This window comes from Paroedura picta, chromosome 7 (genome assembly GCF_049243985.1).
Source record: "Paroedura picta isolate Pp20150507F chromosome 7, Ppicta_v3.0, whole genome shotgun sequence".
NCBI classification, from domain to species: Eukaryota; Metazoa; Chordata; class Lepidosauria; order Squamata; family Gekkonidae; genus Paroedura; species Paroedura picta.
The window spans coordinates 25,749,184-25,765,258 of record NC_135375.1 but is presented as its reverse complement, the minus strand read 5'-3'; the positions used below and the strand labels follow the sequence as shown (position 1 = coordinate 25,765,258).

The 16,075-nt window shown below is 44.0% G+C and overlaps 1 protein-coding gene across 1 annotated transcript in view; it reads right to left on the bottom strand.

The window, feature by feature from the left end:
• Positions 1 to 14,420: 14,420 nt before the first annotated feature.
• The window catches only part of NDUFS4 (NADH:ubiquinone oxidoreductase subunit S4), a 55,362-nt gene continuing 53,707 nt past the window's right edge, over positions 14,421 to 16,075 (bottom strand). Inside the window, exon 6 of the mRNA XM_077346384.1 lies at positions 14,421 to 14,635. Coding sequence (XP_077202499.1) covers positions 14,532 to 14,635 — 104 coding nt within the window. The 3' untranslated portion in view covers positions 14,421 to 14,531. The remainder of the gene's footprint in view (positions 14,636 to 16,075) is intronic.

Genomic DNA, 16,075 nt, shown 5'->3' with positions numbered 1-16,075 from the left:
TCTTCATTTCATTTCCCTCAAAGTTAGCCATTGTGATCTTAGTGCATGTCACTAAAGGCCCTTTTGATTTTCAGGTAGTCTTTAGACATGATCCAACCAAAGCAAAGCAGACTCTCTTGATTTCAATGAGAAAGACTGAGACAGAAGCACTATTAAAATTGGTGGGAGACAATGACCCTTGTATTTGATTGATTTGCACCATATTTGCTGTTTAGCATATCTAAAACAATATTATTTTATATTACAGTGCACAGCTGTGAAGGAAATAACATTTTTTGAGTGGATGCAGACCTAAATGTTTGTTTCATGGGGTGTGGAATATTTTAGCAACAAATTTTTGAGTCCAATGGCATATTTAAGATATATTCAAATGTGAGCTTATGTGTGCATGCACACGAAGCTCATGACTTGAATAAATCTTTGTTGGCCCTAAAGGTACCATTGGACTCAAATTTTGTTCTGCTACTTCAGACCCACATAGCTACCTACTTGAAGATTTTAAAACTTATACTCATCTTTGTTTCGGCTTGATGGTTGGCAACCTATCTTGCTGATTGTTTTCATTTGTCACTTTCTGTAATTCATGTTTTACACATCACAGTCTTGTATCTGCCTTTGGCCCTGTGCAATAACAATTACCTGCTGTAGCTGTTGTTGATCAGATGAGTGCCTGCGAGATTTTCCATGAAGGATGGAGACTGGACTTTTCTGTTGTATCCTAGAAGTCTCTCTTTTGTTGCCATTGTGGTTCAGAATCAGAGCTGGAAGAGACCACGAAGGGAATTCCAGTCTAGCCTCCAACTTTTCAAAGATTTAAAAATCACACAATCCTGACAGATGCTCATCCAATTTCCTCCTAAAAAATTTCAATAAATGAGACTCCACCACCCTTCAAGGTAGCATATTTTGCCTACAAACAGCCCTCACCATCAGGAAATGCTTTCTAATATTTCAGTGGTACCTCCTTTCCATTAATTTAATCCATTGCTCCTAGTCCTTGTCTCTAAAGCTGCAATAAACAATTTGACCCTCTGTTCAACATGTCTACCTTTTACATATGGCTGTGAAAGTTGGAGCATAAGGAAGGCCGAGCGTCAAAGAATTGAGGCTTTTGAACTCTGGTGCTGGAGAAGAGTCTTGCTAGTCCCTTGGACTGCAAGGCAAAAAAAACAGTCAGTCCTAAAGGAGATCAGCCCTGACTGCTCCTTAGAAGGCCAGATCCTGAAGATGAAACTCAAATACTTTGGCCACCTCATGAGAAGGAAGGACTCCCTGGAGAAGAGCCTAATGCTGGGAGCGATTGAGGGCAAAAGAAGAAGGGGACGACAGAGAATGAGGTGTCTAGATGGAGTCACTGAAGCAGTAGATGCAAGCTTAATTGGACTCTGGGGAATGGTAGAGGACAGGAAGGCCTGGAGGATCATTGTCTAGGGGGTCACGATGGGTTGGACACGACTTGGCACCTAACAACAACAACAACAACCTTTTACGTAAACACAGCTATCATGTCACCCCTTGCCCTCTTTTACTCCAAGCTACACATATCCAACTCTCTATATGTTTCCAGTATGGCATGGATCCCAACCCCTCAACTATCCTATTCGCCCTACTCTGGACACATTCTAAATTGTATTTGGGGGTCGCCATATCTTTCCTTCTCTTGAATTTTTGTTTTTGATGAAGAGTTCTGAGAAACCCGCTTATTTCCTACTTTGTGTATTTAAGTGTATCTACTTACGTATTTCATGCGTAGCCCACCTTTCTCACTGAGATCCAACCATTTGGCTGGATGTGAATAAAAATTACACTGCTATTGCTTTGCTTTCCCCAAAGAATGTGGCTACTAACAATCTTTCTCTGGGAGGCCTGGACTTTTGTGTTTTGTTTTGTTTTACAATGATAACATGAACATGGAGGGGGGGGGGTCTTGCTTGGAACCTTACAATCTGCATAACGAGGAACGAAAGGGAAGGTGAAAGGAAAACAGAGGGGACCCATCTGCTGGCAAGGGCTCTTGGTGGGGGTGGGGAGATCCTGAATTTCCGAAGAGTGTGTTAGAAGAAAAGTCAGGATGCTCGGCAAATCATGCATATGAAGCCACTGATTCCTGTGCATGGGAGTCAGTGGTTAAAATTAACACGACTTCTGTGAAACTTCGCCCAAACAAAAACCGTATCCCGACCCAACAACTCCTTTTGTTCTTCCTTGACTTGCTCTCTACCCACATTGGCTGTTTCAAACTTAAAAGACGCATGAATTCAGATTGCATTTCTTTTGTTTGTTTGTACAGTTGCAAACGATAGATACCCCTGTCTCCTAGCGTCTGCATGCGCTGATAGATCGCTTCCTTTCCCCTTTCATCCATTGGGTTGGTAATTACACACAAATAATGATCAGATTAGCGGGCTGTATTGAAATGCTTAGCACCATCTTTCAGCTAGATAGAATGTAAACATTGGTGGTACAGGCCTCCCCAGGAGCACTCCTCATCCTGACAGGAAAAACAAAAGCCATGCTCCGTTTGTTACCTTGGCCAGTTGCCGCAAGCTGCCTTTCTCCTGTAATCTCACAATGGCTCAAAGCGTTGCTTCATTCCAGGGCGTTCTAAGGCTCGGAAAGCTGGGCTTTCCCCTGCTGGTCTTGGTTATGTTCTGTGGCGTAAACAGCTGCAACTCATACCAGAAGATTGAAATGCAAAGAATACAAGCTAGGAAAAAGAGGTTAGGTTGCTATCAGTGGGACACAATTAACCTTTTAGAGTTCATTCCTATTAATAGGGCTTGGCACAAGGCAGAGGAGGAAACAAACAAACAAACAAAGCTCCTAGTGCCTTAAGTTTAAAAATGAATGGGATTTAGGAGACCACCCCACCAGGGACATAGGCTTTTGCATTTCCTAGGAGCAGGGGGCGCGGGGTGGAGGCCCATACTTAATCATCTCTTTTAAATTATTAGATGCTATGATCCACCTTCACTGAGATTTCCTCCCTCTCTTTGTTTTCCTCACAACTTAGGCTGAGTGTTTGACTGGCTCAAGGTCACATGGTGTGCTTCATGGTTAAATGGGGATTTGAACTCTAGTTTCACCAGTCTTAGACCAATACTCTAACAACTACACCACTCATATACTAGATGCTAACTGTGTGTGTGTGTGGGGGGGGGGAGGTTGCCCTGCTGGGAAATCCTAGAGGGCCTGACATGACACCTCTGGGAAATCCTTAGGGGTGGGGCTCAAGGTTCCCACTGCCCCCCTCCATAGTTTATCCCCCTGGCCCCACTACTTCTTCTCCCTCCTAGTAAATTTTAGTTACATCCATGTTCTCAATAGTTCCTTGGCAGGTCAAGAAAGCTATATCAGAACTATCTTTTCACAAAATGTCCAAAAAAAAAGGAGGGTGTTTTTGAAATGTAATGAGATCTATAGCAAGACAGAGTGGTCCGGAGTGGAGGCTCAATTGCAAGCTAAGAGTCTCTTCTTTTGACCTATATTTGGGAGGGTTTGAGATTTGTTTTTAATGTATGCTCGTTGGAGTGCAGCTGTTTGAGAGAAAAGTAGAATATAAACACTTGCAAATTAGAAAAGTAAAACATGTCTTTATTTTAGGGCAGGCTTTCTCAACCAGGGTTTTATGAAACCCTGGGGAGTTTTGACAGCCTCAGAAGGGTTTCCTGATTGGGTGGGAGTTAAAAGTTTTTATATATTTTTAAAATTTGTCAAACATTTATTGGATATGACCAGATACGGTCTTGTTGACCTGTCCCCTTAATGGCCAATGATGGGCCTGGGGGAGTGAGAATGGGAGACGTCCCAGGTGGGCAAGGACATACCTACGCTTCCCAGACATATTCTGCACAATTGTGCCACTTCTGGAGTTTCTTGAATCCTGAAGAATGTTTCAGGGATTCCTCAATGGTAAAAAAGTTAAGAAAGGCTGGAAGGGCAGGATATAAATAAGCATTAATTATTATTATCATCATCATCATCATCATCAACCCAGTATTTTAGTATTTAAAAGGCTGCCGTATTCAGTGATCCCCAACCTTTTTATCACCAGGAACCGGTCAACGCTTGACAATTTTACTGAGGCCCGGGGTGGTGGTGGTGTAGTCTTTTGCCGAGGGACGTCGCTGCCGCTGCCTGAGCCCCTGCTCTGCTTGCTTTCCCGCCAATGCAGCCCCCGAGGCAGCAGCTGGAGAGGAGGACGAGGAGGATCCGCCGCCTGGTACCGCCTGGTACCGACTGATCAGTGGACCGCTACCGGTCTCTGAACTGGAGGTTGGGGATAGCTGATATAGAGGATGGAGCAGAGTTGTTCTCTCTTGCCCCGAAGGGACGCACCAGAACCAATGGGATGAAATTAATTCAAAAGAAATTCCATCTAAACATCAGGAAGAAGTTCCTGACAGAGCGGTTTCTCAGTGGAACAGGCTTCCTTGGGAGGTGGTGGGTTCTCCATCTTTGGAAGTTTTTAAGCCGAGGCTGAATAGCCATCTGATGAAGAGGCTGATTCTGTGAAAGCTTAAGGGGGTGGCAGGTTACAGTGGATGAGCGATAGAGTTGTGAGTGTCCTGCATAGTGCAGGGGGTTGGACTGGATGACTCATGAGGTCCCTCCCAACTCTGTTATTCTATGATTCTATTCTAGGACCACCAGATAGCGAGAGAGAGAAGCTTCCTTACACTAAATATTGGTCCACCAAGGCCAGTACTGTCTACTCAGAATGGCAGCAGCTGTCCAGGGCCTTGGGGAGTGGTTTTTCATATCAGCCGCCACCTGATGCCTTTAACTGGAGATGCTGGGCATTGAACCTGGGACCTTCTACATACCAGACAGGTACTCTACCACTGAACCATGGCCAGGGCTGTCTTAATGCAACGGAACACTGGTCTCATGCTAATCTTTGTATGTATGGACAATCTGTGTTGAACACTTGAATGATAATAATTCGTAGTAGTTTCATACTGTGCCATCTCCAGCTGTATGATTTACTGAGTACCATTTACATGCCGAAATTTTTGTTTTTCAAGTCCAAGGCTCAAGGTCCAAACGTTTGTGCTAATTAACCTTTGCTGTACACATTAAAAAAAAATTAGACCCTGATTTTGTTGGAGGTACTGATAAAGGTAAGTTTAATTTTAATGATAATTTACGGGTTTTTTCCTGTGAATGGTGGTGCGCTGTTTTGCCTGGGGGCCTGTAATGCTATTAAGACAGCCCCTTATCTGAAAGCTTCCTTGTGGAGACCTCAAAGATGAAATCAGGGACCCTCTGCTCCCATTGAGTCAAAGGGATACAAAATCCATAAGGGAAACGACAAAAAGGCCAGTCACTATCTTTGTCTTCCTGCTGCCCCCTATTTCACTTCAGTTAGTGATTGTAACCTTGCATTTCATCAAAACACCTGACTCCCAAACAAACTGACAGCACCCACAAGCCAGAACAATCCAGTTCCCATGCAAAATGTCCCTGGATGAGGAAGCAGGAACTGGGTTCAGGCCTGATGGAGGGGGGCCTGGTGGCCTCAGCCACAGCAGCGGTTGACTGCTGAAAGAGGGTCCCGCCGGGAGATGGAATGATGGGTGCTTGGATTCGGCCTTCCCTTCCCTCTTAATGGCTTCAGTTATTTTAAAACTTTGAGGTTTGGGTGAACGTAGCGGTAACCTGGTTTGGTAGGAGTCTGACTACACGCTGCCTCACTACAATGCAACATTAATGAAGCCTTTATAAAAACATTTAAGTTAAAGGGTTTATTATCTTCCTAGTAATTACATATAGAATGCAGACAAGTAAATAATTTTCTCACTCTTACACCAGTGATGGGAGAGAGAGAGAGAGAGAGAGAGAGAGAGAGAGAGAGAGAGAGAGAGAGAGCACGTGGGGGAGGAGGAAAGGTAGCCAAATGGTGTTTGCTATGATCTGCAGGGAATGCAACAGGAAACAAAATGCAAAGCCCCTAAACAAATAACAGCATATCCAAAAATTGTTTATAAGAGTACTGCATAGTTGGTGTGTGTGTGTTAATTGGCATCCAGTTACTTTTTTCCTTAAATAATACATAATTTATTGCAACCAGTAACTGTTACTGGTAGCAATAAATTATGTATTATTCAAGGAAAAAAGCATGCATTCTGTTGCTTGAGATTTTTCACTTGACACAATAGCTGGTTCAAGCAACGCCGTGACTTATTTGTGCCCAGTTTGGCAAATGAGCCAAGTTCAGTTTTATGTACTCAAATGTTTATGACAAGAAATCAAGTCATAGCAAGGAACAAGCCCTTCCTTAAAGAGGCCTGTGAAGGATGTTGTAATCTTTTCTTTTCTGATACGTTATGCTGGAGAAGTAAAATATTCAGTTCTTAAATTTGTTCATATCCTCGTTCTACAAACATTTCTCCAAATTGTCTTCATTCCACCAAACTCACGAGTGACATGCGATACAAGTATTTTTAGACAGGTTAGGTGCTTGTCCAAACCACAGCACATTTCTACCATGAAAACGCACTAGCGATATCCTTTCTTCCTCCAATGGATCCTGAGCCTTCGGGGAGGGCGGTATATAAATCTAAATAAATAAAATAAATAAATAAATAATTTCTTGTGGTTCCATTCAGAGAGCCAGTGTGGTGTGGTGTGGTTAAAGTGTCAGACTAAAACATGGGAAACCGGACCATTTCTGCACTGGGAACTTTGCTGTCCTGGCTTCCGTGTGGGAACACAAATCCGTGATATCAGGGCTCTTTCAGCTTTACCCACCCCACAGGATGTCTGTTGTGCGGAGAGGAATGGGAAGGCGACTGTAAGCTGCTTTGAGCCTCCGGGTAGGGAGGTGGCTGCTGCTGCTTCTGCTGCTTCTGCTGCTGCTTCTGCTTCTGCTGCTGCTTCTGCTGCTGCTTCTGCTGCTTCTGCTTCTTCTTCTTCTTCTTCTTCTTCTTCTTCTTCTTCTTCTTCTTCTTCTTCTTCTTCTTCTTCTTCTTCTTCACCTGACATAGGCAGGCAGTGGCAGGCCACCTCCAAATGTCTCTTCCCTGAAAGCCAGGCAGTCTTAGGATCTCCTGGCGACATTGCACTATACGGGGTGGAATGACTGCTTCCTGTGATACTGTTGTTTAAGGAAACAACTTTGATAGAAAGCAGCCCAAATATTTGTACAAAGGGACATTCTTGGAATGCAGACACTACAGAACAGCAAACCAATGGTTTATGTGTTCAAGATGTATACAATAATACGTAAATCAAAAATTCTAAGTCCTGTTTACTGTCCAGTCCTTGGAAGCCAAAGGAGAAATTCTTGATCATGCATGCTGAACAAGACTGGTAAAACAAAGTCTGTTTCATGAAGTGGGTAGCCATGTGGGTCTGAAGCAGCAGAACAAATTTAGAGTCCAGTGGTACCTTTAAGACTTTTAGGGCACCCTTATTGCATCTGAGGAAGCATGCACGTGTGCATACGGAAGTTCATACTTCAAATAAAACTTTGTTGGTCTTAAAGGTGCCACTGGACTCTTTTGTTCTTCGGCATTAACCAGTCAAGACATAAGCTCTCAAAGACACCTGGCTCACAGTGGCTTGTGCCTCACCTTTTTATTTATCATTACATTTTTTAATTTATTATGTATTTTTTACATTTGACATTACATTATAACTGAGCGACTGCAGGAGGTCTTTTTCTAGTATCTACTGATCCTTCATGTCATTACAGAACAAGCACTTCCCCCCAAATATGAGTTTCACTAGCACTTTAGATTCTTTGGTCTCCTGTGGAGCTGGAGTCCACAGATTTTTCCCCCCTTAAGGGGTTCTAGCATCAGAGTTTCTTCTGCTGGGGAAAGATTACACCCGTAGCAGGCCAGAGCTGCAGGACGCAGTCACAAGTGTCTGTCTTTGCTATTCCAACAAAACAAAATCAAGAGTCCACTGGCACCTTTAAGACCAACAAAGATTTATTCAAGGCGTGAGTTTTTGAGTGCCACTGGACTCTGATTTTGTTTTGTTGTGCTGCTTCAGACCAACACCATTTTGGGCTGTATCAAATGGACCAATGCCATTTTGGGCTGTATCAACAGAGGCATCACATCAAAATCACAAGATGTCATAGTCGCATTGTATACGGCACTGGTCAGACCACACCTGGAGTACTGTGTGCAGTTCTGGAGGCCTCACTTCAAGAAGGACGTAGATAAAATTGAAAGGGTACAGAGGAGAGCGACGAAGATGATCTGGGGCCAAGGGACCAAGCCCTATGAAGATAGGTTGAGGGACTTGGGAATGTTCAGCCTGGAGAAAAGGAGGTTGAGAGGGGACATGATAGCCCTCTTTAAGTATTTGAAAGGTTGTCACTTGGAGGAGGGCAGGATGCTGTTTCCGTTGGCTGCAGAGGAGAGGACACGCAATAATGGGTTTAAACTACAAGTACAACGATATAGGCTAGAAAAATTTTTTCACAGTCAGAGTAGTTCAGCAGTGGAATAGGCTGCCTAAGGAGGTGGTGAGCTCCCCCTCACTGGCAGTCTTCAAGCAAAGGTTGGATACACACTTCTCTTGGATGCTTTAGGATGCTTAGGGCTGATCCTGCGTTGAGCAGGGGGTTGGACTAGATGGCCTGTGTGGCCACTTCCAACTCTATGATTCTGTGATTCTATGAACACGGCTACCCACTTGAATCTATCTTTGCTCTTCCAGTTTGTTTGTTCCAGTGCCTTTCTTTACTCTGGGGACTGCAGCAAATGGGTTAGTTGCATAATAAACCTCTTTGGCTGATGGTGGAGTTCAGTGGGCTGACTGCTAAACAAATAGTGCATTTTTCACACTGTGCCAGATAACCTCTCAAATAATGAGCTTCGGCCAAGCAAGCTCCTATCAAGAAATTAAAAAGGTGGGAGCTGAAGAGTCTAAATTTAGCAGCTCCTCACCCTTGCCAATACTCTGCAGATAAAGGGCAGATCAGTTTTCCATTTCACAATATCTCTTGCCGGATGGGTTTGTTTAGAAAATTGTCTGTTAAAAACTACATGGTGTAGTAACATTGCCATGAAACTGAAACAAAGCCATAATGTTTTGGCACAGTTTATGTCCCCTTTAAACTCAAGGCTTGCAGACACCATGTTGAATTGTCCAGTGGATTACACTTTTTCTTTTTTGCATATTTGCTACTAGGGAGTTATAACCCAGGAAATCGGTTATTTCCTAACCAACAGACCAACTTTCTAACCCATCCCATCTAGGTTTCAGATCCAGAATAATCCTAGACCTGGACCAAGACCTAGATCTTCTGCTTAGAATTTAATCATAATAATTGAGTGGATGTAGGCTAAGCAATTTTTTGCTCCTCCTACAATGTAAACATTCTGTGACATCACATCAGTCCAACCAATGCCAGAAATGGGGTGGTGGTAGAGGAGAGTAATTGGATGCCTAGATAGGTTTTTAAATCTCAGAGTGATTTCAGAGGACAACACCTCCTGATTTTAGTGGACATACCTGACTTGGAGAGACAGCTTGGGGTATGATCCCCAACACCTCTGCATGCAGCCAGTTGGGTGTCCTTGGGCCAGTCAGAGTTCTCTCTGCGATCTCTGAGCCTCACCTACATCACAAGGTGTCTGTCATGGGATGAGGAGGCAGAGGTGATTGTAAGCTTCTTTTAGATTCCTTCAGATAACAAAAAACAGGGTGCAAAAACCAACTCTTCTTCCTCCACCTCTCAAGAAAGCAATCAGAACCAATCTGTCAAAAGTCCTTGTTCCAGAAGCATCTTTATGTGCTAGTGAACCCAAGATGCATTCATACTTCTACTATAGTATAACAGCTTGTTATATTACCATATTACAGGAGTACCCTAATATTGCATGGCAGAAGGAATGGCACCATTTCCTGCCTATTCTGACTGCTAGCAATAAGTAGCCATGATAGGAAGCATCGGTACTGGTTGCCCTAGTTATGCTCTCATTGAGCAATGAGAAATGCTATAATTCTATTGCAGAAAGAAATTAGAATCATAGAGTTGGAAGGGACCTCCAGGGTCATCTAGTAGTCCAATGCCCTGATAGGCTCGAGAACTGGTCTAAACTGAATAAAATAAAATTCAATAGGGACAAATGTAAAGTTCTGCATTTAGGTAGGAAAAACCATAGACACCAATATAGGATGGGGGAGACTTGTCTTGGTAGTATGTGCGAAAAGGATCTAGGAGTCTTAGCAGATCATACATTGAACATGAGTCAGCAGTGTGACTTGGTGGCTAAAAAGGCCAATGGGATTTTGGGCTGTATCAAACGGAGTATCGTGTCCAGATAATGGGAGGTGATGGTACCGCTTTACTCTGCTCTGGTTCGGCCTCACTTGAAGTACTGTGTTCAGTTTTGGGCACCCCAGTTAAACTGGAGTGCATTCAGAGGAGGAGATGGTGAGAGGTTTGGAGACCAAGACGTATGAGGAAAGACTGGGGGAGCTTGGTCTGTTTAGCCTGGAGAGAAGACGACTGAGAGGGGGGATCTGATAACCATCTTCATGTATTTAAAAGGCTGCCATGTAGAGGATGGAGCAGAGTAGTTCTCTCTTGCCCTGGAGGGACTGACCAGAACTAATGGGATGAAATTAATTCAAAAGAAATTACGTCTCAACATCCAGAAGTTCCTGACACTTAAGAGTGATTTCTCAGTGGAACAGGCTTCCTCGGGAGGTGGTGGGTTCTCCATCTTTGGAAAGTTTTAAACAGAGGCTGGATAGCCATCCGACGGAGAGGCTGATTCTGTGAAGGTTCAAGGGGGTGGCAGGTTCCAGTTGTGAGTAGCCTGCATAGGTCAGAGGGTTGGACTAGATGAGGTCCCTCTAACTCTGATCAAGTGAAACTTTCCCTGTTTCCAAAGGATGTTGAGAAAAGGGTTTTTTAAAAGCTCCCTGGCAAGGGCAGATTATCTGTCAATGTAACTTCAGCATTCAAATAACTGAATGTTCAAAAGCCGAAAATAAGACCCTAACGACTTTTGAGAAAAAGGAATCTTTGCAGTAAGTCCAACATTCTGTTCTTCATGCCTTCTTCCATAGGCTTGAGCCAGAGGTGACCAGATAGTGCTACCTGATTGCAGACAGGATGGACTCTCTAAGACAAAGTTTTAGAAAGGTCTCGGCTGTCATGATGATTCCAAAGTAACTTTGCTTGGTGGGGATGGAGAAGGCGTGGTGGGTGGGGTGGCAACTGTCTATGCAGGCTTGCATAATGCAGCTGCTACTGGGGGCATTTGCATTTTAGGTACAAAACAACCCACACCAGACTCATGGTCTATGTAAAAAAGGTTTCTTTTTGCATGGTTTCAAAATGTCCAGAAACCTCTATGACATTTCTCCTCCTGCCTTGACCCTTCAACCTCAGAGTAAACCTCTGAATAAAGCAACTTCCTGGTTTCCTGGTTATATCTACATCCTGCACTGCCTCTGAGATCAGGGTGGGACACATAGTTCCCTCACTCCCCATTTTTTGTTAGAGTAAGTCATTGACTTAAGCCAGGCTTCTGGTCTTATTGCGACATAATTACCGGATAGGAGATATAGCTTGATCTTCTGCTGCATTTTACCTCAGAATAAGTGTGGTGCCTCTGATCCTCATCTGCTCCTTTCCTAGTGCCTGCCAAGGGATCTTAGGACTTTTTCTGAGAGGACTTCTGATGGGCCCTTAAAAGATCTGGCTGCGCAGATGTCAAAAAAGCTTGGCCAACAGCTGTAACTGTCAAAAGACTTCAAGCCCAAACGACCAAGCGGGACAAGCAACCAAAAAAGGCTGAAGGACCTCACACCAGTCACACAATCCTCCTGGAACTAAAATCAAGAAAGTCACCCTTGAAAGGTGAGACACCTTCAAGGCAAGTTTCACAAACAATTACCTGGTAACTGTATCCACTAGCCATTAGCCAACGAGGGCTAAAGTACTGGATTCAGATTGAAACCCCTTGAATTCCAGAATACTAGAAGAATGAAATTAAAATGATTTATTTAAAATTGTGCAGAAATGATCAAAGCAGAGCAGTGAACTGTGAGGATAAAACAGCAAAACTAAAAAAAGTTTAAGTAAGCACTTTTGCAAGCAATGGTTCAGGGTTTCAGATATTACTCAGCAGTAGACTGAGGTCTTCAAGGTTCCAAGAGTTTTGGTCACAAAGGCCCATCAAAGGGTCATCCAGCTTAGTGGTTAGGAGCGCGGACTTCTAATCTGGCAAACTGGGCTTGATTCCCCACTTCTCCCCCACATGCAGCCAGTTGGGTGATCTTGCGCTCACCAGAGCACTGAGAAAGCTGTTCTGACCGAGCAGTAATATCAGGGCTCTCAGCCTCACCTCCTTCGCAGGGTGTCTGTTGTGGGGAGAGGAAAGGGAAGGCAAATGTAAGCTGCTTTGAGACTCCCTCGGGTAGAGAAAAGCAGCATATAAGAACCAACTATTCAAGCACAGGGCCAGTCAAGAGCAAACACCTGAGGCCTCGGCCTGTGGCCCGACACAGTGGTCAACAGGACAGACAAAAGGAAATACTTTACACAGAGAACGATTCAAATGTGGAATTCACTAACAAAGGATGTAATGATGGCAACAGAAATAAACAGCTTTGAAGGGGGATTAGATGAAAGGTAAGTCTATCAATGGCTACTAGCCATGGTGACTGAGGGGAATCTCTGAATCAAAGAGCCAGGAGGCAACACCATGGGAAGACGAATGCCTCTATGCCCTGTTGTTGGACCTCCAGAGGAACTGGTTGGCCACTATGTGAGACAGGATTCTGGACTAGATCAACTATTGGTTTGATCCTGTAGGGCTTTTCTTATGTTCTTAACCTTTGCTAAATCAGACTGCAACAGCGGTTTGTGGAAATACATGACATTTAATCCAGTCTTCCAGTGTTAATCTTTGTTTAGACAAGGAATGTTTCTTGGAAGTCAGCTGTATAACACAAATAGCCATTTTAGCTGGAAGGTACTTGGGGGAAAAAGAGTTTACAGAACACTGTAAACGATAAGTAGGTATTGACTTCTTCAGCCCTTTAGCTTGATCAACCTATTATCTGTACCATCTGTACCATATAAATAAAACGGTAAGGGGGCGGTGGGATTGGCTGTCTGCCCAGTAGCCGCCCAATCAGCATGCGTGTCCCGCCCCTGACCGTCTCCTCATAGTTCTTTCACCTCACAGTTCTTTCAGTTTGTTGGAGTCCATCGCCCTGTGAGTGGAGAGGTGTCCAATCTGGAAGGACATGTGGCTGCAGCAGTGTGTTGTGTGGGTTGTGGTGGCATGGCCAGGACTGAGGGTATATGTGTGGAGAGATGTGCAGCAAGGATGTGTACTCCTCTAGCTTAGTAGAGTATGAAAGAGGAAGCAAGGATGTGTACTCCTCTAGCTTAGTAGAGTATGAAAGAGGAAGCAAGGATGTGTACTCCTCTAGCTTAGTAGAGTATGAAAGAAAAAGCATCCTGTGGGAAGCATGGTGTGGCTGTTGTGTGCGTTGATCAGAGGAGGATCTCACAGTAGATGACATTCTTTGTCACAATGTGGTCAGATTATGGGAGGAGCATTCCCTGCTCTGATCCAGGGGCAATATGGACCCTCAGGTCTGTGAAATGTCCGACTCATGACATGGAGATATATAGTTGGTCACGACCGAAGACAGGCTCCTCAAGATAGAGGCCGACTTTATCCAGGGTCTGGCCCTGAGATTTGCTGATGGACATTGCAGATGCTAGCTTGAGCAGGAACTGGCGGTGGCGGAGGGTAAACGAGAAGTCAGGATCTTTTAGGGCCAACTCAATTTGAGGAATGAAGACAGTGTCACCAGAGGTGCAGCCGGCTGCCACGTGTGCAGTAATCAAGTTTGGCTTCATGTCTGTGACAATCAATCTTGTCCCATTGCAGAGCCCTTTCTTGGAGTTCAAGTTCCTCAAAAAGAGAACAGTAGCACCTCCCCCCCCCTACCACGCAATGTCCTGGCCCTAATGTAAACGTGAGTTTTTGGGGCACATAATTGCCTTGTGGGTAAATCTGTCGGACTCTGCTGTTGTGGAGTTGAAGCATTTGAGGCCTCTTACACAGGTTGTTATGCAAATGTTAGAGCATGCTCTAACACCCATTGTATTCCTAGATTCAACGGGCTTTCCCCCTAGTATATAATAACCCCCTTATTATAAAAGGAACATTTATCAAGTCTTTCTTTGTGAAAGAATAGTCATATAAACACCTTATTGAACTGTAAAATTACTCTAGAAGGCAAGGCCTGATCTTCAATGTTGCAGCTCATTTCAGGCATTCCTTTTAATGAATTCCACGTACAGCAATTTCCTAGAGGTATGAACACCCCAAATCTCCTCTCTAAATATAGGGAAGTTAGTAACAGGTTCAATTGGAGACTTCAAAAACATTTTAAATAGACACCACAAGATGCATGAGTAGTTTAAAGGTCAAATTTATTAGGAGATTAAGAGATGTATTATACATGGACTATAAATACAGCACAGCTGACTTTATTCACAGTCAGACGCAGAGACAGCCAATGCCAACCTATTTTGTGGACACCCTTGTTCTTTTGTTCCAAGAAAAGTTTGCACCATAAGACTTGGATTTAGGTTTTGGAATCCTCCGCTCTTGAACATCATAGCTCCAGCCTAGGAAAAAACATGTTGAGAATTCTAAACAACACAGAGACAACCGACAATACTGAGCAAGTGCAACACAAAAACAAATGCAACTTCAAGCTTTTAAGAGCTCACCAAAAAAGAAATAACCAACATATCTGATACACAATATGTAATTACTCGCTTATTTCTTTTGTCAAAGGCAGTGGAGAATAATCCTTTAAGACAGATAGGCCTTCAATGTGACTTACACCTGTTCCCAGGTTTGTCAGATCTCAGGCCCTGCGTGTTCCAGCTTTGCCGCTCCTGCTGATAGACCAGCATCGACAGTTGACACATGAAGTCCTGTAATCTTATGCATCCACACCTCTCTATCTGATGTCAGGCCAAGTTTTAGAAATATGCATGGTAGCGGAGAGCCACAATGTCACAAGGAAAGGGAGAGGAATAAGGAGGTGAGCTTAGGAGAATTTATTAAGTGGCCTTCAAATCAGGGTCAGCTGCTTTGTCAGACCTTTACAGACAGTACCATCTGCTCCCACAGCTTCAAATAAAGAGGTGGCATCAAAGGGCACCGATCGGCACGAGTTTTTAGCCGCTGTGGACTGGATTCCTTTTTCTAGCCCACTCACAGATTCAGCAGCTGGAGCAGTCCCTCCATACAAGAAGGATGCAGGGGCAGGGAGATAGTGACCACAGAAGAAGACTCTCTCTCACTGATGGGTGAGATTTGGAAAGATACACAAGAGCTGGATTTTACTCTGCCCGCTCAATGAAAGTGCAACCAAGGTGATCTCAGTTTTCTGAAAGGTAGTGGGATGGGGGAAAGGAGAGTGGCAAGCAATACAGTTTCTTCCATTCTATCTGTATGTATACAGGCCAGGATTTGGAGTGATGTTCTGAACGCTCAAGTGGGTTTCAGAATTATGTCCTAATTTCTAAGTTCTATTTTAATTTATTTAGGGGACAAAACAGCCTCTCCCCCCACCCTCACCTTTCTTTGCCTTATTGAACGGGACATCAGAAAATGGAGTGGTGCACATAGGAAAGAAGTGAAGAGGCTGCAGTACGGGGGCTGGATCACACCTTTACTGCTAATCCTTTGCCCAGTCTGAACCAAGGTGAATTTTCATTGGGACAAATTGAAACATTACTTGACTGGCTTCAGCGATCATTTAAAAGTTGTATGGCTGCATTAATAAGACAGAACAGGTTGTGCTCTTAAGCCAGTTTGTTACCTAAACGCTAGCTAGTCTACCAGAAACATGTAACAGAGCCCTTGTTCTTTACAAACCCCAGTCTCTTTGATGCTTGTCTTTGTTCCTGCCTCTAAGCAGAATCCCCAGTTGCTAGCCTAAGTTCCTTCATGTTGACAGGTGGTTGTCGCAGCCTTACAATACAGGCAGCCTACTGGCTAACGGTCAGAGGCTGCACACAGAAGAACAATGGAGAGGCACAGATTAGGAGAAG